The sequence below is a fragment of the Aulonocara sp. 'chitande type north' Nkhata Bay genome, linkage group LG5 (genome assembly GCF_057382095.1).
Source record: "Aulonocara sp. 'chitande type north' Nkhata Bay isolate Kocher_YH1m ecotype deep benthic linkage group LG5, A_spYH_male_GT1.1, whole genome shotgun sequence".
Taxonomy (NCBI): Eukaryota; Metazoa; Chordata; class Actinopteri; order Cichliformes; family Cichlidae; genus Aulonocara; species Aulonocara sp. 'chitande type north' Nkhata Bay.
Genome location: NC_141348.1, coordinates 1,745,176 through 1,768,074, shown reverse-complemented (window position 1 = coordinate 1,768,074; position 22,899 = coordinate 1,745,176). Strand labels below are relative to the sequence as shown.

The 22,899-nt window shown below is 40.9% G+C and overlaps 1 protein-coding gene across 1 annotated transcript; it reads left to right on the top strand.

Annotated features, from left to right (window-relative positions):
- The first annotated feature begins 20,667 nt into the window (after positions 1 to 20,667).
- Positions 20,668 to 22,336, top strand: LOC147329627 (uncharacterized). The gene is made up of 4 exons (XM_086290834.1): positions 20,668 to 20,680; positions 21,055 to 21,288; positions 21,333 to 21,897; positions 22,038 to 22,336. The coding sequence occupies exons 1-4, from the start codon at positions 20,668 to 20,670 to the stop codon at positions 22,084 to 22,086; spliced, it is 861 nt and encodes a 286-aa protein (XP_086146960.1). The 3' UTR covers positions 22,087 to 22,336.
- The last annotated feature ends 563 nt before the right edge of the window (positions 22,337 to 22,899 follow it).

Below are 22,899 nucleotides of genomic sequence, written 5' to 3'. Positions count from 1 at the left end.
CTGCAGGTCTTCATGCATTTTGTCTTGCTTTTGCTTTTGCGCCTGCATTTCTGTGTTTTCCCGCTTCAAGTTGTTGAATTCCAACAATATCCCCTTAATGAGCTCTGAGTTGTTTTTGGCCATTTGATCGATCCTTTTCTGCATCTGTGAGCATCGTTTTTCCAGAGTTTCCTTTTCTCCCTGCAGCTCACTTGTTTTGACCTTCAGTTCATTACAGAATCCTTGCAACTTTTGATTTTTACTCTCAAAGTCCTTGATAGTGCACTTTTCTTCTGACAGTCTTTCTTGCTGTTGCTCCTTCTCTTGAAGAAGGTCTTTATTTTTTTCTTCAGCTTCATCAAGCTTTCTTTGGAGCAGGTGATTCTGTTGGTCCATGTATTGGAGATCCCACTCTAGCTTATCAATCGTGGCTTTCCTGCCTTGAAGCTGCTCGGACATTTCTTTCACTTCAGCGCTCTTTTGCTTGTTTTCTTTGATGAGGAATACAATCTGCTCTCTGGCTTGAGCAAACTTGATCCCCCAGCCCTCATTAATAATGTTGATGTCGGGCTGGCGCTGTAGTGTTTCTTCCAGCTGTTTGTTTTGTGCTTCCATTTGTAAGCACTTCTTCTCCAGGTGAACTTTTTCTTTTTCAAGTTGTTGAATTTTGTTCTGGAGATGGTTGTTTTCACTCCTACTCTCCTGTAATGCCCTTTGGGTGGATAAGAGGCCATTTGGAGAAGTTGGCCGGCCACGCAAGGAAGGAGAGGCGGCGTAATCGTTTTGTCTCGGTTGCCGTAATCTTGGATACATGCTGGCGTTTGTATCCGATGACTCTGAGAGGTTTCCGAATGTTTCTGTAGTGAACGTTTGAAAGCTGCGAACACGAAGGCTGCGAAGTAACGAACTAAAAATTGCTGTTTGTCACCCCTATTTAAGGAAAAACTTCCTTGTGACATCATCACTCCTAAGCCAATCAGGTTGTCACATGACATTCTGGAATGTGGAATGGGGATATATATATTTTTTTAAACAGTTTTCAAATTTAACTTAATATTTAAGTGTTTCTTACTTGACCTGCTTAGTCGATTAAAAAGTTAATTGCCACGAACACCCCTAATGTTATATAACAGACCACAGAAAAAAGACAGCTTTTTTCTGCGTGACAGAGCTATAATAAATGTTTTGTTTTTTTAATGATCCTACTTTTTATAAAAGGGAACATTATTTAAAGAATATGTATTTAATTAAAAAACTCTGTATTCATCTAAAGGGTATAACAAGAAGGGTGAGCTTCCTGCTCCAAAATGAAATGACCAAAATAAATGTATTTCTCTGCAATTACAAACTCTGTGTAAACAGTCTTGGTGTCAAAATAAAGCTAACGCTGGTGAGATGTCATCAGAGCTGTAAATATTACTGCAGATGTTACTATGTCAAAGTTACTGTGACTCAAACATAGAAAAATGTCTTTTTCATTTCCCTCACCTAATTTTTCAAAGTATTTTATAGCATATAACACCTTTGAAAATATGCTTTGGTTCCCATTTAACTCCAGAACATCATAAATCAAAATATGGATATTACCTGTCCACAGATTCATGGTGACGTAACTGCTCTTTTAACTGTTTGGTGTCTTTGCTTTGTTTGGTGTTTGTAGAAATGGTTTACATGAGCTTTTAGCTGAGACTCAGAGGTTTCTGTGGACACTACTCATGTCAGCACTTATATTTCTGACCTCGTGTTATAATCGATTAAACGCGATCTCCTCCCTTTTGCCCCCATTTTTGATGGTGTGGGTACAAATGATCAGGCATGACATTCTCATAATAAATCAGATAAGATACTGCAAATAGTTAATCCTGCATTTGTGTGATTGAAAAGTGTGTGCAATGACACTGTTTTAAAGATTTAGCCTAAATCATTTTGGCGTGAATGAGCCTAAACATGATGACCGGACTAGTGACACCATATCACCTGTGACACACACACACGCACGTATGACTTTGCCAGTTTCAGCTGAAACAATTTCAGTGTTTCAAACCATGTTCCAGAGTTTTTAGGTCACCGTTCATGAGGTTTCAAGAAGAAAATGAAAGACAGATCTGAATGTTTGAAAGTGTTTTGGAAAAACTCTGTAAAGATTAAATGAACAATACTCAAAGGATAAATTCAACTGTTTTATTTTGTTAGATAAGTTGAAAAAAAAGTTGAACAAGCAAGTAAATAACGAAACAAGGTTAAATGAGGTAAGAACAAAAAGTTAACAAGCAAATAAAGAAACAAGGTTAAATGAAGTAAGAGCAAAAAGTTAACAAGTAAATAAAGAAACAAGGTTAAATGAAGTAAGAGCAAAAAGTTAACAAGCAAATAAAGAAACAAGGTTAAATGAGGTAAGAACAAAAAGTTAACAAGCAAATAAAGAAACAAGGTTAAATGAGGTAAGAACAAAAAGTTAACAAGTAAATAAAGAAACAAGGTTAAATGAAGTAAGAGCAAAAAGTTAACAAGTAAATAAAGAAACAAGGTTAAATGAGGTAAGAGCAAAAAGTTAACAAGTAAATAAAGAAACAAGGCAGAGGAGAGAAACCCCAACAATCCCCTCTGAGCAAGCACTAGGCGACAGTGGGGAGGAAAAACTGCCTTTAAACGGGCAGAAACCTCCGGCAGAACCAGGCTCAGGAGGGGGCAGTCAACTGCCGGGACTGGTTGGGGGGGTGAACAGAGGTGGAGCAAGACGAGGCTACATCAGTTGAAGAAGCAGTATTGTCCCTCTTCCGGAAAAAGCTGAAGAATCTTTTCTTCTTTTTCATGGACTTTTCCACGAGCCCCTTTTTCTCCAGGATGAGGGTTCTCAACTCATGGATGGTTTCGGTGTTTTGCTCCTCAAGTTTCTTGCATGTTTGTTCCACCTGTTCTAATGTTGCTCGTGTTTCTTCAAGCTGTTCTTTGAGCTCTTTGGATGTTGCCTCCTGTGTCAGCTTTGCCTTCTGCAGGTCTGCATTTCTCACTTGATCTTCTTTGTGCAGGCCTTCTAGCTGCTCATTTCTTTTCTGGGTGTCGCGGAGCGTACACTGCAGGTCTTCATGCATTTTGTCTTGCTTTTGCTTTTGCGCCTGCATTTCTGTGTTTTCCCGCTTCAAGTTGTTGAATTCCAACAATATCCCCTTAATGAGCTCTGAGTTGTTTTTGGCCATTTGATCGATCCTTTTCTGCATCTGTGAGCATCGTTTTTCCAGAGTTTCCTTTTCTCCCTGCAGCTCACTTGTTTTGACCTTCAGTTCATTACAGAATCCTTGCAACTTTTGATTTTTACTCTCAAAGTCCTTGATAGTGCACTTTTCTTCTGACAGTCTTTCTTGCTGTTGCTCCTTCTCTTGAAGAAGGTCTTTATTTTTTTCTTCAGCTTCATCAAGCTTTCTTTGGAGCAGGTGATTCTGTTGGTCCATGTATTGGAGATCCCACTCTAGCTTATCAATCGTGGCTTTCCTGCCTTGAAGCTGCTCGGACATTTCTTTCACTTCAGCGCTCTTTTGCTTGTTTTCTTTGATGAGGAATACAATCTGCTCTCTGGCTTGAGCAAACTTGATCCCCCAGCCCTCATTAATAATGTTGATGTCGGGCTGGCGCTGTAGTGTTTCTTCCAGGTGTTTGTTTTGTGCTTCCATTTGTAAGCACTTCTTTTCCAGGTGAACTTTTTCTTTTTCAAGTTGTTGAATTTTGTTCTGGAGATGGTTGTTTTCACTCCTACTCTCCTGTAATGCCCTTTGGGTGGATAAGAGGCCATTTGGAGAAGTTGGCCGGCCACGCAAGGAAGGAGAGGCGGCGTAATCGTTTTGTCTCGGTTGCCGTAATCTTGGATACATGCTGGCGTTTGTATCCGATGACTCTGAGAGGTTTCCGAATGTTTCTGTAGTGAACGTTTGAAAGCTGCGAACACGAAGGCTGCGAAGTAACGAACTAAAAATTGCTGTTTGTCACCCCTATTTAAGGAAAAACTTCCTTGTGACATCATCACTCCTAAGCCAATCAGGTTGTCACATGACATTCTGGAATGTGGAATGGGGATATATATTTTTTTTTAAACAGTTTTCAAATTTAACTTAATATTTAAGTGTTTCTTACTTGACCTGCTTAGTCGATTAAAAAGTTAATTGCCACGAACACCCCTAATGTTATATAACAGACCACAGAAAAAAGACAGCTTTTTTCTGCGTGACAGAGCTATAATAAATGTTTTGTTTTTTTAATGATCCTACTTTTTATAAAAGGGAACATTATTTAAAGAATATGTATTTAATTAAAAAACTCTGTATTCATCTAAAGGGTATAACAAGAAGGGTGAGCTTCCTGCTCCAAAATGAAATGACCAAAATAAATGTATTTCTCTGCAATTACAAACTCTGTGTAAACAGTCTTGGTGTCAAAATAAAGCTAACGCTGGTGAGATGTCATCAGAGCTGTAAATATTACTGCAGATGTTACTATGTCAAAGTTACTGTGACTCAAACATAGAAAAATGTCTTTTTCATTTCCCTCACCTAATTTTTCAAAGTATTTTATAGCATATAACACCTTTGAAAATATGCTTTGGTTCCCATTTAACTCCAGAACATCATAAATCAAAATATGGATATTACCTGTCCACAGATTCATGGTGACGTAACTGCTCTTTTAACTGTTTGGTGTCTTTGCTTTGTTTGGTGTTTGTAGAAATGGTTTACATGAGCTTTTAGCTGAGACTCAGAGGTTTCTGTGGACACTACTCATGTCAGCACTTATATTTCTGACCTCGTGTTATAATCGATTAAACGCGATCTCCTCCCTTTTGCCCCCATTTTTGATGGTGTGGGTACAAATGATCAGGCATGACATTCTCATAATAAATCAGATAAGATACTGCAAATAGTTAATCCTGCATTTGTGTGATTGAAAAGTGTGTGCAATGACACTGTTTTAAAGATTTAGCCTAAATCATTTTGGCGTGAATGAGCCTAAACATGATGACCGGACTAGCGACACCATATCACCTGTGACACACACACACGCACGTATGACTTTGCCAGTTTCAGCTGAAACAATTTCAGTGTTTCAAACCATGTTCCAGAGTTTTTAGGTCACCGTTCATGAGGTTTCAAGAAGAAAATGAAAGACAGATCTGAATGTTTGAAAGTGTTTTGGAAAAACTCTGTAAAGATTGGATGAACAATACTCAAAGGATAAATTCAACTGTTTTATTTTGTTAGATAAGTTGAAAAAAGAGGTAAACGAGCAAGTAAATAAAGAAACAAGGTTAAATGAAGTAAGAGCAAAAAGTTAACAAGTAAATAAAGAAACAAGGTTAAATGAGGTAAGAACAAAAAGTTAACAAGTAAATAAAGAAACAAGGTTAAATGAGGTAAGAGCAAAAAGTTAACAAGTAAATAAAGAAACTAGGTTAAATGAGGTAAGAGCAAAAAGTTAACAAGTAAATAAAGAAACAAGGTTAAATGAGGTAAGAACAAAAAGTTAACAAGTAAATAAAGAAACAAGGTTAAATGAGGTAAGAACAAAAAGTTAACAAGTAAATAAAGAAACAAGGCAGAGGAGAGAAACCCCAACAATCCCCTCTGAGCAAGCACTAGGCGACAGTGGGGAGGAAAAACTGCCTTTAAACGGGCAGAAACCTCCGGCAGAACCAGGCTCAGGAGGGGGCAGTCAACTGCCGGGACTGGTTGGGGGGGTGAACAGAGGTGGAGCAAGACGAGGCTACATCAGTTGAAGAAGCAGTATTGTCCCTCTTCCGGAAAAAGCTGAAGAATCTTTTCTTCTTTTTCATGGACTTTTCCACGAGCCCCTTTTTCTCCAGGATGAGGGTTCTCAACTCATGGATGGTTTCGGTGTTTTGCTCCTCAAGTTTCTTGCATGTTTGTTCCACCTGTTCTAATGTTGCTCGTGTTTCTTCAAGCTGTTCTTTGAGCTCTTTGGATGTTGCCTCCTGTGTCAGCTTTGCCTTCTGCAGGTCTGCATTTCTCACTTGATCTTCTTTGTGCAGGCCTTCTAGCTGCTCATTTCTTTCCTGGGTGTCGCGGAGCGTACACTGCAGGTCTTCATGCATTTTGTCTTGCTTTTGCTTTTGCGCCTGCATTTCTGTGTTTTCCCGCTTCAAGTTGTTGAATTCCAACAATATCCCCTTAATGAGCTCTGAGTTGTTTTTGGCCATTTGATCGATCCTTTTCTGCATCTGTGAGCATCGTTTTTCCAGAGTTTCCTTTTCTCCCTGCAGCTCACTTGTTTTGACCTTCAGTTCATTACAGAATCCTTGCAACTTTTGATTTTTACTCTCAAAGTCCTTGATAGTGCACTTTTCTTCTGACAGTCTTTCTTGCTGTTGCTCCTTCTCTTGAAGAAGGTCTTTATTTTTTTCTTCAGCTTCATCAAGCTTTCTTTGGAGCAGGTGATTCTGTTGGTCCATGTATTGGAGATCCCACTCTAGCTTATCAATCGTGGCTTTCCTGCCTTGAAGCTGCTCGGACATTTCTTTCACTTCAGCGCTCTTTTGCTTGTTTTCTTTGATGAGGAATACAATCTGCTCTCTGGCTTGAGCAAACTTGATCCCCCAGCCCTCATTAATAATGTTGATGTCGGGCTGGCGCTGTAGTGTTTCTTCCAGCTGTTTGTTTTGTGCTTCCATTTGTAAGCACTTCTTCTCCAGGTGAACTTTTTCTTTTTCAAGTTGTTGAATTTTGTTCTGGAGATGGTTGTTTTCACTCCTACTCTCCTGTAATGCCCTTTGGGTGGATAAGAGGCCATTTGGAGAAGTTGGCCGGCCACGCAAGGAAGGAGAGGCGGCGTAATCGTTTTGTCTCGGTTGCCGTAATCTTGGATACATGCTGGCGTTTGTATCCGATGACTCTGAGAGGTTTCCGAATGTTTCTGTAGTGAACGTTTGAAAGCTGCGAACACGAAGGCTGCGAAGTAACGAACTAAAAATTGCTGTTTGTCACCCCTATTTAAGGAAAAACTTCCTTGTGACATCATCACTCCTAAGCCAATCAGGTTGTCACATGACATTCTGGAATGTGGAATGGGGATATATATTTTTTTTTAAACAGTTTTCAAATGTAACTTAATATTTAAGTGTTTCTTACTTGACCTGCTTAGTCGATTAAAAAGTTAATTGCCACGAACACCCCTAATGTTATATAACAGACCACAGAAAAAAGACAGCTTTTTTCTGCGTGACAGAGCTATAATAAATGTTTTGTTTTTTTAATGATCCTACTTTTTATAAAAGGGAACATTATTTAAAGAATATGTATTTAATTAAAAAACTCTGTATTCATCTAAAGGGTATAACAAAAAGGGTGAGCTTCCTGCTCCAAAATGAAATGACCAAAATAAATGTATTTCTCTGCAATTACAAACTCTGTGTAAACAGTCTTGGTGTCAAAATAAAGCTAACGCTGGTGAGATGTCATCAGAGCTGTAAATATTACTGCAGATGTTACTATGTCAAAGTTACTGTGACTCAAACATAGAAAAATGTCTTTTTCATTTCCCTCACCTAATTTTTCAAAGTATTTTATAGCATATAACACCTTTGAAAATATGCTTTGGTTCCCATTTAACTCCAGAACATCATAAATCAAAATAGGGATATTACCTGTCCACAGATTCATGGTGACGTAACTGCTCTTTTAACTGTTTCAGCTGATCCCTGCAACCGTGCACTGAAGTTTTAGATCAAATAAACTAAGTTGAAACCATTAAATAACTAACCAGCCTGTGCCAGCGATCTGTGTCAGCTGATCCCTGCAACCGTGCACTGAAGTTTTAGATCAAATAAACTAAGTTGAAACCATTAAATAACTAACCAGCCTGTGCCAGGAATCTTTGTCAACTGATCCCTGCAACCGTGCACTGAATTTTTAGAGAAAATAAACTAAGTTGAAACCATTAAATAACTAACCAGCCTGTGCCAGCGATCTGTGTCAGCTGATCTTTGCGACCATGCACTGAAGTCTTAGATCAAATAAACTAACCTGAAACCATTAAATAACTAACCAGCCTGTGCGAGCGATCTGTGTCAGCTGATCCCTGCAACCGTGCACTGAAGTTTTAGATCAAATAAACTAAGCTGAAACCATTAAATAACCAACCAGCGATCTGTGTCAGCTGATCACTGCGACCGTGCACTGAAGTTTTAGATCAAATAAACTAAGCTGAAACCACTAAATAACTAACCAGCCTGTGCCAGCGATCTGTGTCAGCTGATCCCTGCAACCGTGCACTGAAGTTTTAGATAAACTAAGCTGAAACAATTAAATAACTAACCAGCCTGTGCCAGCGATCTGTTTCAGCTGATCTTTGCGAATGTGCACTGAAGTCTTAGATCAAAATAAACTAAGCTGAAACCACGAAATAACTAACCAGCCTGTGCCAGCGATCTGTGTCAGCTGATCCCTGCAACCGTGCACTGAAGTTTTAGATCAAATAAACTAAGCTGAAACCATTAAATAACCAACCAGCCTGTGCCAGCGGTCTGTGTCAGCTGATCCCTGCAACCGTGCACTGAAGTTTTAGAGAAAATAAACTAAGTTGAAACCATTAAATAACTAACCAGCCTGTGCCAGGAATCTTTGTCAACTGATCCCTGCAACCGTGCACTGAATTTTTAGAGAAAATAAACTAAGTTGAAACCATTAAATAACTAACCAGCGTGTGTCAGGGATCTGTATTAGCTGATCCCTGCAACTGTGCACTGAAGTTTTACAGAAAATAAAGTAAGCTGAAACCATTAAATAACTAACCAGCCTGTGCCAGCGATCTGTGCCAGCTGATCCCTGCAACCGTGCACTGAAGTTTTAGATAAACTAAGCTAAAACCATTAAATAACTAACCAGCCTGTGCGAGCGATCTGTGTCAGCTGATCCCTGCAACCGTGCACTGAAGTTTTAGATAAACTAAGCTGAAACCATTAAATAACTAACCAGCCTGTGCCAGCGATCTGTGTCAGCGGATCCCTGCGACCGTGCACTGAAGTTTTAGAGAAAATAAACTAAGCTGAAACCATTAAATAACTAACCAGCCTGTGCCAGGGATCTGTGTCAGCTGATCCCTGCAACCGTGCACTGAAGTCTTAGATCAAAATAAACTAAGCTGAAACCACGAAATAACTAACCAGCCTGTGCCAGCGATCTGTGTCAGCTGATCCCTGCAACCGTGCACTGAAGTCTTAGATCAAATAAACTAAGCTGAAACCATTAAATAACTAACCAGCCTGTGCCAGCGATCTATGTCAGCTGATCCCTGCAACCGTGCACTGAAGTTTTAGATCAAATAAACTAAGCTGAAACCATTAAATAACTAACCAGCCTGTACCAGCGATCTGTGTCAGCTGATCCCTGCAACCGTGCACTGAAGTCTTAGATCAAATAAACTAAGCTGAAACCATTAAATAACTAACCAGCCTGTACCAGCGATCTGTGTCAGCTGATCCCTGCAACCGTGCACTGAAGTTTTAGATAAACTAAGCTGAAACAATTAAATAACTAACCAGCCTGTGCCAGCGATCTGTTTCAGCTGATCTTTGCGAATGTGCACTGAAGTCTTAGATCAAAATAAACTAAGCTGAAACCACGAAATAACTAACCAGCCTGTGCCAGCGATCTGTGTCAGCTGATCCCTGCAACCGTGCACTGAAGTTTTAGATCAAATAAACTAAGCTGAAACCATTAAATAACCAACCAGCCTGTGCCAGCGATCTGTGTCAGCTGATCCCTGCGAACGTGGACTGAAGTTTTAGATCAAATAAACAAAGCTGAAACCATTAAATAACTAACCAGCGATCTGTGTCAGCTGATCCCTGCGACCGTGCACTGAAGTTTAAGATAAAATAAACTAAGTTGAAACCATTAAATAACCAACCAGCCTGTGCCAGCGGTCTGTGTCAGCTGATCACTGCAACCGTGCACTGAAGTTTTAGAGAAAATAAACTAAGTTGAAACCATTAAATAACTAACCAGCCTGTGCCAGGAATCTTTGTCAACTGATCCCTGCAACCGTGCACTGAATTTTTAGAGAAAATAAACTAAGTTGAAACCATTAAATAACTAACCAGCGTGTGTCAGGGATCTGTATTAGCTGATCCCTGCAACTGTGCACTGAAGTTTTACAGAAAATAAAGTAAGCTGAAACCATTAAATAACTAACCAGCCTGTGCCAGCGATCTGTGTCAGCTGATCCCTGCAACCGTGCACTGAAGTTTTAGATAAACTAAGCTGAAACCATTAAATAACTAACCAGCCTGTGCGAGCGATCTGTGTCAGCTGATCCCTGCAACCGTGCACTGAAGTTTTAGAGAAAATAAACTAAGCTGAAACCATTAAATAACTAACCAGCCTGTGCGAGCGATCTGTGTCAGCTGATCCCTGCAACCGTGCACTGAAGTTTTAGATAAACTAAGCTGAAACCATTAAATAACTAACCAGCCTGTGCCAGGGATCTGTGTCAGCTGATCCCTGCAACTGTGCACTGAAGTTTTAGATAAACTAAGCTGAAACCATTAAATAACTAACCAGCCTGTGCCAGCAATCTGTTTCAGCTGATCTTTGCGAACGTGCACTGAAGTCTTAGATCAAAATAAACTAAGCTGAAACCACGAAATAACTAACCAGCCTGTGCCAGCGATCTGTGTCAGCTGATCCCTGCAAACGTGCACTGAAGTTTTAGATCAAATAAACTAAGCTGAAACCATTAAATAACTAACCAGCCTGTGCCAGCGATCTGTGTCAGCTGATCCCTGCAAACGTGGACTGAAGTTTTAGATCAAATAAACTAAGCTGAAACCATTAAATAACTAACCAGCGATCTGTGTCAGCTGATCCCTGCGACCGTGCACTGAAGTTTTAGATAAAATAAACTAAGCTGAAACCATTAAATAACTAACCAGCGATCTGTGTCAGCGGATCCCTGCGACCGTGCACTGAAGTTTAAGATAAAATAAACTAAGTTAAAACCATTAAATAACTAACCAGCCTGTGCAAGGGATCTGTGCCAGCGATCTGTTTCAGCTGATCTTTGCGAACGTGCACTGAAGTCTTAGATCAAATAAACTAACCTGAAACCATTAAATAACTAACCAGCCTGTACCAGCGATCTGTTTCAGCTGATCCCTGCAACCGTGCACTGAGGTTTTAGATAAACTTGGCTGAAACCATTAAATAACTAACCAGCCTGTACCAGCGATCTGTTTCAGCTGATCCCTGCAATCGTGCACTGAAGTTTTAGATCAAATAAACTAAGCTGAAACCATTAAATAACTAACCAGCCTGTGCCAGGGATCTGTGTCAGCTGATCCCTGCAACCGTGCACTGAAGTTTTAGATCAAATAAACTAAGCTGAAACCATTAAATAACTAACCAGCCTGTGCCAGCCATCTGTGTCAGCTGATCTTTGCGACCATGCACTGAAGTTTTAGATAAACTAAGCTGAAACCATTAAATAACTAACCAGCCTGTGCCAGCGATCTGTGTCAGCTGATCTTTGCGAACGTGGACTGAAGTTGTAGATCAAATAAACTAAGCTGAAACCATTAAATAACCAACGAGCCTGTGCCAGAGATCTGTGTCAGCTGATCCCTGCGAACGTGGACTGAAGTTGTAGATCAAATAAACTAAGCTGAAACCCTTAAATAACTAACCAGCGATATGTGTCAGCTGATCCCTGCGACCGTGCACTGAAGTTTTACAGAAAATAAAGTAAGCTGAAACCATTAAATAACTAACCAGCCTGTGCCAGCGATCTGTGTCAGCTGATCCCTGCGAACGTGGACTGAAGTTTTAGATCAAATAAACTAACCTGAAACCATTAAATAACTAACCAGCCTGTGCCAGCGATCTGTGTCAGCGGATCCCTGCGACCGTGCACTGAAGTTTTAGAGAAAATAAACTAAGTTGAAACCATTAAATAACTAACCAGCCTGTGCCAGGGATCTGTGTCAGCTGATCCCTGCAACTGTGCACTGAAGTTTTAGATAAACTAAGCTGAAACAATTAAATAACTAACCAGCCTGTGCCAGCAATCTGTTTCAGCTGATCTTTGCGAACGTGCACTGAAGTCTTAGATCAAAATAAACTAAGCTGAAACCATTAAATAACTAACCAGCCTGTGCCAGCGATCTGTGTCAGCTGATCCCTGCGAACGTGGACTGAAGTTTTAGATCAAATAAAAAAAGCTGAAACCATTAAATAACTAACCAGCGATCTGTGTCAGCTGATCCCTGCAATCGTGCACTGAAGTTTTAGATAAACTAAGCTGAAACCATTAAATAACTAACCAGCCAGTGCCAGCGATCTGTGTCAGCTGATCTTTGCGATCATGCCCTGAAGTCTTAGATCAAATAAACTAACCTGAAACCATTAAATAACTAACCAGCCTGTGCCAGCGATCTGTGTCAGCTGATCTTTGCGATCATGCCCTGAAGTCTTAGATCAAATAAACTAACCTGAAACCATTAAATAACTAACCAGCCAGTGCCAGGGATCTGTGTCAGCTGATCCCTGCGAACGTGGACTGAAGTTTTAGATCAAATAAACAAAGCTGAAACCATTAAATAACTAACCAGCCTGTGCCAGGGATCTGTGTCAGCTGATCCCTGCGACCGTGCACTGAAGTTTTAGAGAAAATAAACTAAGTTGAAACCATTAAATAACTAACCAGCGTGTGTCAGGGATCTGTGTTAGCTGATCCCTGCAACTGTGCACTGAAGTTTTACAGAAAATAAAGTAAGCTGAAACAATTAAATAACTAACCAGCCTGTGCCAGGGATCTGTGTCAGCTGATCTTTGCGACCATGCACTGAAGTCTTAGATCAAATAAACTAACCTGAAACCATTTAAATAACTAACCAGCCTGTGACAGCGATCTGTGTCAGCTGATCCCTGCAACCGTGCACTGAAGTTTTAGATCAAATAAACTAAGCTGAAACCATTAAATAACTAACCAGCCTGTGCCAGCGATCTGTGTCAGCGGATCCCTGCGAACGTGGACTGAAGTTTTAGATCAAATAAACTAAGCTGAAACCATTAAATAACTAACCAGCCTGTGCCAGCGATCTGTGTCAGCTGATCCCTGCAACCGTGCACTGAAGATTTAGATAAAATAAACTAAGCTGAAACCATTAAATAACTAACCAGCGATCTGTGTCAGCGGATCCATGCGACCGTGCACTGAAGTTTTAGATAAAATAAACTAAGCTGAAACCATTAAATAACTAACCAGCGATCTGTGTCAGCGGATCCCTGCGACCGTGCACTGAAGTTTAAGATAAAATAAACTAAGTTGAAACCATTAAATAACTAACCAGCCTGTGCGAGAGATCTGTGTCAGCTGATCCCTGCGAACGTGGACTGAAGTTTTAGATCAAATAAACTAAGTTGAAACCATTAAATAACTAACCAGGCTGTGCCAGCGATCTGTGTCAGCTGATCCCTGCAACCGTGCACTGAAGTTTTAGAGAAAATAAACTAAGTTGAAACCATTAAATAACTAACCAGCCTGTGCCAGCGATCTGTGTCAGCTGATCCCTGCAACCGTGCACTGAAGTTTTAGAGAAAATAAACTAAGTTGAAACCATTAAATAACTAACCAGCGTGTGTCAGGGATCTGTGTTAGCTGATCCCTGCAACTGTGCACTGAAGTTTTACAGAAAATAAAGTAAGCTGAAACAATTAAATAACTAACCAGCCTGTGCCAGGGATCTGTGTCAGCTGATCTTTGCGACCATGCACTGAAGTCTTAGATCAAATAAACTAACCTGAAACCATTAAATAACTAACCAGCCTGTGCGAGCGATCTGTGTCAGCTGATCCCTGCAAACGTGCACTGAAGTTTTAGATCAAATAAACTAAGCTGAAACCATTAAATAACTAACCAGCGATCTGTGTCAGCGGATCCCTGCGACCGTGCACTGAAGTTTTAGAGAAAATAAACTAAGCTGACACCATTAAATAACTAACCAGCCTGTGCCAGGGATCTGTGTCAGCTGATCTTTGCGACCATGCACTGAAGTCTTAGATCAAATAAACTAACCTGAAACCATTTAAATAACTAACCAGCCTGTGACAGCGATCTGTGTCAGCTGATCCCTGCAACCGTGCACTGAAGTTTTAGATCAAATAAACTAAGCTGAAACCATTAAATAACTAACCAGCCTGTGCCAGCGATCTGTGTCAGCGGATCCCTGCGACCGTGCACTGAAGTTTTAGATAAAATAAACTAAGTTGAAACCATTAAATAATTAACCAGCCTGTGCAAGGGATCTGTGTCAGCTGATCCCTGCAACCGTGCACTGAAGTTTTAGATAAACTTGGCTGAAACCATTAAATAACTAACCAGCCTGTGCCAGCGATCTGTTTCAGCTGATCCCTGCAACCGTGCACTGAAGTTTTAGATAAACTAAGCTGAAACCATTAAATAACTAACCAGCCTGTGCGAGCGATCTGTGTCAGCTGATCCCTGCAACCGTGCACTGAAGTTTTAGAGAAAATAAACTAAGCTGAAACCATTAAATAACTAACCAGCCTGTGCGAGCGATCTGTGTCAGCTGATCCCTACAACCGTGCACTGAAGTTTTAGATAAACTAAGCTGAAACCATTAAATAACTAACCAGCCTGTGCCAGGGATCTGTGTCAGCTGATCCCTGCAACTGTGCACTGAAGTTTTAGATAAACTAAGCTGAAACCATTAAATAACTAACCAGCCTGTGCCAGCAATCTGTTTCAGCTGATCTTTGCGAACGTGCACTGAAGTCTTAGATCAAAATAAACTAAGCTGAAACCACGAAATAACTAACCAGCCTGTGCCAGCGATCTGTGTCAGCTGATCCCTGCAAACGTGCACTGAAGTTTTAGATCAAATAAACTAAGCTGAAACCATTAAATAACTAACCAGCCTGTGCCAGCGATCTGTGTCAGCTGATCCCTGCAAACGTGGACTGAAGTTTTAGATCAAATAAACAAAGCTGAAACCATTAAATAACTAACCAGCGATCTGTGTCAGCTGATCCCTGCGACCGTGCACTGAAGTTTTAGATAAAATAAACTAAGCTGAAACCATTAAATAACTAACCAGCGATCTGTGTCAGCGGATCCCTGCGACCGTGCACTGAAGTTTAAGATAAAATAAACTAAGTTAAAACCATTAAATAACTAACCAGCCTGTGCCAGCGATCTGTTTCAGCTGATCTTTGCGAACGTGCACTGAAGTCTTAGATCAAATAAACTAACCTGAAACCATTAAATAACTAACCAGCCTGTACCAGCGATCTGTTTCAGCTGATCCCTGCAACCGTGCACTGAAGTTTTAGATAAACTTGGCTGAAACCATTAAATAACTAACCAGCCTGTACCAGCGATCTGTTTCAGCTGATCCCTGCAATCGTGCACTGAAGTTTTAGATCAAATAAACTAAGCTGAAACCATTAAATAACTAACCAGCCTGTGCCAGCAATCTGTTTCAGCTGATCTTTGCGAACGTGCACTGAAGTCTTAGATCAAAATAAACTAAGCTGAAACCATTAAATAACTAACCAGCCTGTGCCAGCGATCTGTGTCAGCTGATCCCTGCAACCGTGCACTGAAGTTTTAGATCAAATAAACTAAGCTGAAACCATTAAATAACTAACCAGCCTGTGCCAGCGATCTGTGTCAGCTGATCCCTGCAAACGTGGACTGAAGTTTTAGATCAAATAAACAAAGCTGAAACCATTAAATAACTAACCAGCCTGTGCCAGCGATCTGTGTCAGCTGATCCCTGCGAACGTGGACTGAAGTTTTAGATCAAATAAACAAAGCTGAAACCATTAAATAACTAACCAGCCTGTGCCAGCGATCTGTGTCAGCTGATCCCTGCGAACGTGGACTGAAGTTTTAGATCAAATAAACAAAGCTGAAACCATTAAATAACTAACCAGCGATCTGTGTCAGCTGATCCCTGCAATCGTGCACTGAAGTTTTAGATAAACTAAGCTGAAACCATTAAATAACTAACCAGCCAGTGCCAGCGATCTGTGTCAGCTGATCTTTGCGATCATGCCCTGAAGTCTTAGATCAAATAAACTAACCTGAAACCATTAAATAACTAACCAGCCTGTGCCAGCGATCTGTGTCAGCTGATCTTTGCGATCATGCCCTGAAGTCTTAGATCAAATAAACTAACCTGAAACCATTAAATAACTAACCAGCCAGTGCCAGCGATCTGTGTCAGCTGATCCCTGCGAACGTGGACTGAAGTTTTAGATCAAATAAACAAAGCTGAAACCATTAAATAACTAACCAGCCTGTGCCAGGGATCTGTGTCAGCTGATCCCTGCGACCGTGCACTGAAGTTTTAGAGAAAATAAACTAAGTTGAAACCATTAAATAACTAACCAGCGTGTGTCAGGGATCTGTGTTAGCTGATCCCTGCAACTGTGCACTGAAGTTTTACAGAAAATAAAGTAAGCTGAAACCATTAAATAACTAACCAGCCTGTGCCAGGGATCTGTGTCAGCTGATCTTTGCGACCATGCACTGAAGTCTTAGATCAAATAAACTAACCTGAAACCATTTAAATAACTAACCAGCCTGTGACAGCGATCTGTGTCAGCTGATCCCTGCAACCGTGCACTGAAGTTTTAGATCAAATAAACTAAGCTGAAACCATTAAATAACTAACCAGCCTGTGCCAGCGATCTGTGTCAGCGGATCCCTGCGAACGTGGACTGAAGTTTTAGATCAAATAAACTAAGCTGAAACCATTAAATAACTAACCAGCCTGTGCCAGCGATCTGTGTCAGCGGATCCATGCGACCGTGCACTGAAGTTTTAGATAAAATAAACTAAGCTGAAACCATTAAATAACTAACCAGCGATCTGTGTCAGCGGATCCCTGCGACCGTGCACTGAAGTTTAAGATAAAATAAACTAAGTTGAAACCATTAAATAACTAACCAGGCTGTGCCAGAGATCTGTGTCAGCTGATCCCTGCGAACGTGGACTGAAGTTTTAGATCAAATAAACTAAGCTGAAACCACTAAATAACTAACCAGCCTGTGCCAGCGATCTGTGTCAGCTGATCCCTGCAACCGTGCACTGAAGTTTTAGAGAAAATAAACTAAGTTGAAACCATTAAATAACTAACCAGCCTGTGCCAGCGATCTGTGTCAGCTGATCCCTGCAACCGTGCACTGAAGTTTTAGAGAAAATAAACTAAGTTGAAACCATTAAATAACTAACCAGCGTGTGTCAGGGATCTGTGTTAGCTGATCCCTGCAACTGTGCACTGAAGTTTTACAGAAAATAAAGTAAGTTGAAACAATTAAATAACTAACCAGCCTGTGCCAGGGATCTGTGTCAGCTGATCTTTGCGACCATGCACTGAAGTCTTAGATCAAATAAACTAACCTGAAACCATTAAATAACTAACCAGCCTGTGCGAGCGATCTGTGTCAGCTGATCCCTGCAACCGTGCACTGAAGTTTTAGATCAAATAAACTAAGCTGAAACCATTAAATAACTAACCAGCGATCTGTGTCAGCTGATCCCTGCGACCGTGCACTGAAGTTTTAGAGAAAATAAACTAAGCTGACACCATTAAATAACTAACCAGCCTGTGCCAGCGATCTGTGTCAGCGGATCCCTGCGACCGTGCACTGAAGTTTTAGATAAAATAAACTAAGTTGAAACCATTAAATAACTAACCAGCCTGTGCAAGGGATCTGTGTCAGCTGATCCCTGCAACCGTGCACTGAAGTTTTAGATAAACTTGGCTGAAACCATTAAATAACTAACCAGCCTGTGCCAGCGATCTGTTTCAGCTGATCCCTGCAACCGTGCACTGAAGTTTTAGATAAACTTGGCTGAAACCATTAAATAACTAACCAGCCTGTACCAGCGATCTGTTTCAGCTGATCCCTGCAATCGTGCACTGAAGTTTAAGATAAAATAAACTAAGTTGAAACCATTAAATAACTAACCAGCCTGTGCCAGCGATCTGTTTCAGCCGATCTTTGCGAACGTGCACTGAAGTCTTAGATCAAATAAACTAACCTGAAACCATTAAATAACCAACCAGCCTGTGCGAGCGATCTGTGTCAGCTGATCCCTGCAACCGTGCACTGAAGTTTTAGATCAAATAAACTAAGCTGAAACCATTAAATAACCAACCAGCCTGTGCCAGGGATCTGTGTCAGCTGATCCCTGCGAACGTGGACTGAAGTTTTAGATCAAATAAACTAAGCTGAAACCACTAAATAACTAACCAGCCTGTGCCAGCGATCTGTGTCAGCTGATCCCTGCAACCGTGCACTGAAGTTTTAGAGAAAATAAACTAAGTTGAAACCATTAAATAACTAACCAGCCTGTGCCAGCGATCTGTGTCAGCTGATCCCTGCAACCGTGCACTGAAGTTTTAGAGAAAATAAACTAAGTTGAAACCATTAAATAACTAACCAGCGTGTGTCAGGGATCTGTGTTAGCTGATCCCTGCAACTGTGCACTGAAGTTTTACAGAAAATAAAGTAAGCTGAAACAATTAAATAACTAACCAGCCTGTGCCAGGGATCTGTGTCAGCTGATCTTTGCGACCATGCACTGAAGTCTTAGATCAAATAAACTAACCTGAAACCATTAAATAACTAACCAGCCTGTGCGAGCGATCTGTGTCAGCTGATCCCTGCAACCGTGCACTGAAGTTTTAGATCAAATAAACTAAGCTGAAACCATTAAATAACTAACCAGCGATCTGTGTCAGCTGATCCCTGCGACCGTGCACTGAAGTTTTAGAGAAAATAAACTAAGCTGAAACCATTAAATAACTAACCAGCCTGTGCCAGGGATCTGTGTCAGCTGATCTTTGCGACCATGCACTGAAGTCTTAGATCAAATAAACTAACCTGAAACCATTTAAATAACTAACCAGCCTGTGACAGCGATCTGTGTCAGCTGATCCCTGCAACCGTGCACTGAAGTTTTAGATCAAATAAACTAAGCTGAAACCATTAAATAACTAACCAGCCTGTGCCAGCGATCTGTGTCAGCGGATCCCTGCGACCGTGCACTGAAGTTTTAGATAAAATAAACTAAGTTGAAACCATTAAATAATTAACCAGCCTGTGCAAGGGATCTGTGTCAGCTGATCCCTGCAACCGTGCACTGAAGTTTTAGATAAACTTGGCTGAAACCATTAAATAACTAACCAGCCTGTGCCAGCGATCTGTTTCAGCTGATCCCTGCAACCGTGCACTGAAGTTTTAGATAAACTTGGCTGAAACCATTAAATAACTAACCAGCCTGTACCAGCGATCTGTTTCAGCTGATCCCTGCAATCGTGCACTGAAGTTTTAGATCAAATAAACTAAGCTGAAACCATTAAATAACTAACCAGCCTGTGCCAGCGATCTGTGTCAGCTGATCCCTGCAACCGTGCACTGAAGTTTTAGATAAACTAAGCTGAAACCATTAAATAACCAACCAGGCTGTGCCAGAGATCTGTGTCAGCTGATCCCTGCGAACGTGGAATGAAGTTGTAGATCAAATAAACTAAGCTGAAACCATTAAATAACTAACCAGCGATCTGTGTCAGCTGATCCCTGCGACCGTGCACTGAAGTTTTAGAGAAAATAAACTAAGTTGAAACCATTAAATAACTAACCAGCCTGTGCCAGCGATTCTGTGTCAGCTGATGCCTGCAACCGTGCACTGAAGTCACTATTAGTCACTATGAACTCACTATTTGTTACATTATGCAGAGCTTATCCTTCACTTTGGACCACACATTCGTTTGTGGACCCTTAGGTTTGAGAGCAAGCACTCGTATTTCAAAGCATGTACAAGAACAGTGCACAACTTCGTCAACTTATGCAAGACTCTGACAGAACGGCATCAGTTACTGCAGTCCTACCTCTCAGTGGGCCAATTGTTTCCACCTACAGTTCAAATCATTGGAGAAGCAAGTGATTACAATCATCATCTTTACAATGCTGTCATTCAAGAAGCTGTGGCAAAAGCCGGCTGCACTAATCAGACCACTTTGGATGTGTCAGCAGTTGTCCACAAAGGTACCAAGTATGTGAAAGGCTATGTTTCCATTGTAGATGACAGTGATGATGGCTTGGTTTTTGGGAAGATAGCTGTTATACTTGTTAATGATTCTGGATTGTACTTTGTGCTCGAGTTGCATCAATCCGTACTTCTCATTGACCTTGGACTTCACTGCTTGCGTTGCCCTCCAGAAAGAAGTGTGTGTGTAAATGCTGACAGTCTGATGGATTATTACCCACTACCACTTTATAACATGGCAGGTCTTTTTGTTGTCTCCCTACACCATTCAGTTTCCTCTTAATTCTTTTTCAGGGATGGAAATTGAAGAGGAACTCACAAGGCTCCTGCCGGCACTAGACAGAGAGAAAATAATCTGCATTGTAAAACATCTGACGGACGTTATTGGTGTACAACAAAAAAGTGATCTTTTGTTTGTGGAGGCAGAAGATCTCAAATCCTTTCTCACACCAATTCAAATACGTAAACTACTTCTTGCATTTAAAGGAGGTTTGTGTAGGTTCTGTATAAATCATAGACTTGAGTCTATGATTTGAAGGTCACTCATAGACTCATATGTCACTGATTAGCTTGATTAGCTTTTTTGTTCTCTTCACCATACTACACATGTACTTTGACAGTATAATATTGAAGAGCGTTTTGGGGCTCACATTGTCCGGTAGATAATTAACACGGAAAACATAAACAAAAGTAGACACTAAATCTAACACCATTAACCTTTCATTGGTAGTGGTACAACTAAGGGTTTGAAATTGTGACATGCTGTAAAACATATTGACTCAAGGTCTTTTCAATGCAAGACCTTGAGTTTGTAGTTCTTTTGCAGTCCTGGGATTGCTTCTTTTCATCTTCAGACAAGGTCCCCAAAACTGCCTTGCCGTTACTACTCAATCCTAATTGAAGGGTTCATCTTTTAGTGAGGACATATTTGTTGACATAGTAGCTTTTTAAGGTAGCTTTTCCAATGATCTTTATTTATTTATTTTTTTTTAGATGGCAACAGACCAGAGAACCTGAATGACACCATTACTCTGGAGCCTTGCCCTGCTGCATCAGCTGAAACATCAAGCCATCCACCTCACCCCTCCTCCTCCACGCCCACCACTATGTACAACCATTACTCCAGCTCTTGGGTCTCACACTTCCAGATTCCTTGGGAAAGATTTCCACTCCGACTGTCGCATGCAATCACAAGAGGAGACAGAGCTCATCCAGAGGACAGGAGAAGTATGGTCAGAAAGACTGGGTTGTGGACATTATTCACTACTAAGAAGCATCAAATCGTCTTCGTCAAACAAAGAGAACCAGGAATGAGGAAGACTGCAGTCCCAACAGTAGTGCAACCCCACCTAAAAAAGTTAGATGCCTTGTTGATAGCTATGGTTGTATAAATTGGCAGCCAGTTGAACTTCCTGAGGGGGAAACGCCAACTTCTTTAGAGGAAAAGAAACACATCTTGTTAACAATTTTCAATTCACAAGGACCTGGAGCTTTGGAGAGACCTGATGTGGATGACTTCATGTGCCTCACACATATTTCTCAGCGGCAGCTTATCAACAGTTGTCCCTCACCTTCAGTAGCTGAAATTCAGGAGCAGTGGCCATTCTTGTTTACTCGGAAAGGTCTTTCGAACCACTTTTACAAACTCACAGGCATCGATATCAGTGAGCGCTTAGGTCAGGCCCTCGTAACCAAAGGCAGAAGGATTATTAACTATTTCTCCAGCCAGAAGCTCAAATGGAACCTTGGTATAAGGACACTCATCCAGCAGATAGAAAGTGAGGGAGTTTTGACCAACAACAAGGTTGGCACAGCAGCCATACTTCTCATGATGAAGTATGTCAATGGAAAATTTTACTTAGTAGTCAGTATAGTCTTTTAATGATATAAGTTTGCATATGGTAGAATACTGCATGTAATCATTTGTGTGTAGAAGTATATAGTTGGTGGCATATTGAAAGAATGTCTCATCCTAGGAGGTCTGTAACATTCCAGGGTGTTCTGGCGTTCACCCCCACATCCTAGGAGCATGAGAGAGGTCGTACCTCGTCTTATTGTTTTACGGTAGGATTAACGTAGCTATGTCAGTTTTAGTTTAAGTGCTTCTTTATATATAGATGAACTGTTGGATTTTTCCTTCACCATTTATGAGGTTTCAAGAAGAAGATAAACGACAGATATGAATGTTTGAAAAAGGTATAGATGAAAAATACTCAAAGGATAAATTCAATTGTTTATTGTTTTATAAATAAGTTGAAAAAGAAAGAGTTAACAAGTAAATAATGAAACAAGGTAAAATGAAGTAAGAACAAAAAGTTAAGTAAATGAAGAAACAAGGCAGAGGAGAGAAAAGCCCAACAATCCCCTCTGAGCACGCACTAGGCGACAGTTGGGAGGAAAAACTGCCTTTAAACGGGCAGAAACCTCCGGCAGAACCAGGCTCAGGAGGGGACAGTCAACTGCCGGGACTGGTTGGGGGGGTGAACAGAGGTGGAGCAAGACGAGGCTACACCAGGTGAGGAAGCAGTAGAGTTCCTCCTCCAGGGCCAGCGGAAGCGTTTGTTCTTCTTTTTCATGCAGTTTTCTACAAGAGCTTTTTTTTCCAGGATGAGGGTTCTCAACTCATCGATGGTTTCTACGTTTTGTTTCTCAAGCTTCTTGCATGTTTTCTCCACCTCTTCCAATGTTGCTTGTTTTTCTTCAAGCTTTTCCTTGAGCTCTTTGGATGTTTCCTCCTGCATTATCTTGTCCTTGTGCATGTCTGTGTTTCTCTGTTGTACTTCTTTGTACATGTCTTGTAGCTCCTCATTTCTTCTGTGGATATCTTGGAGCGTACGC

Bases quoted from the DNA above. Each gene is read 5' to 3' on its own strand.
- LOC147329627 (XM_086290834.1), top strand. The intron at 21,289-21,332 runs GTATGGTCAGAA...TTCACTACTAAG, and splicing joins TCATCCAGAGGACAGGAGAA to AAGCATCAAATCGTCTTCGT. The intron at 21,898-22,037 runs GTATGTCAATGG...GTCTCATCCTAG, and splicing joins GCCATACTTCTCATGATGAA to GAGGTCTGTAACATTCCAGG.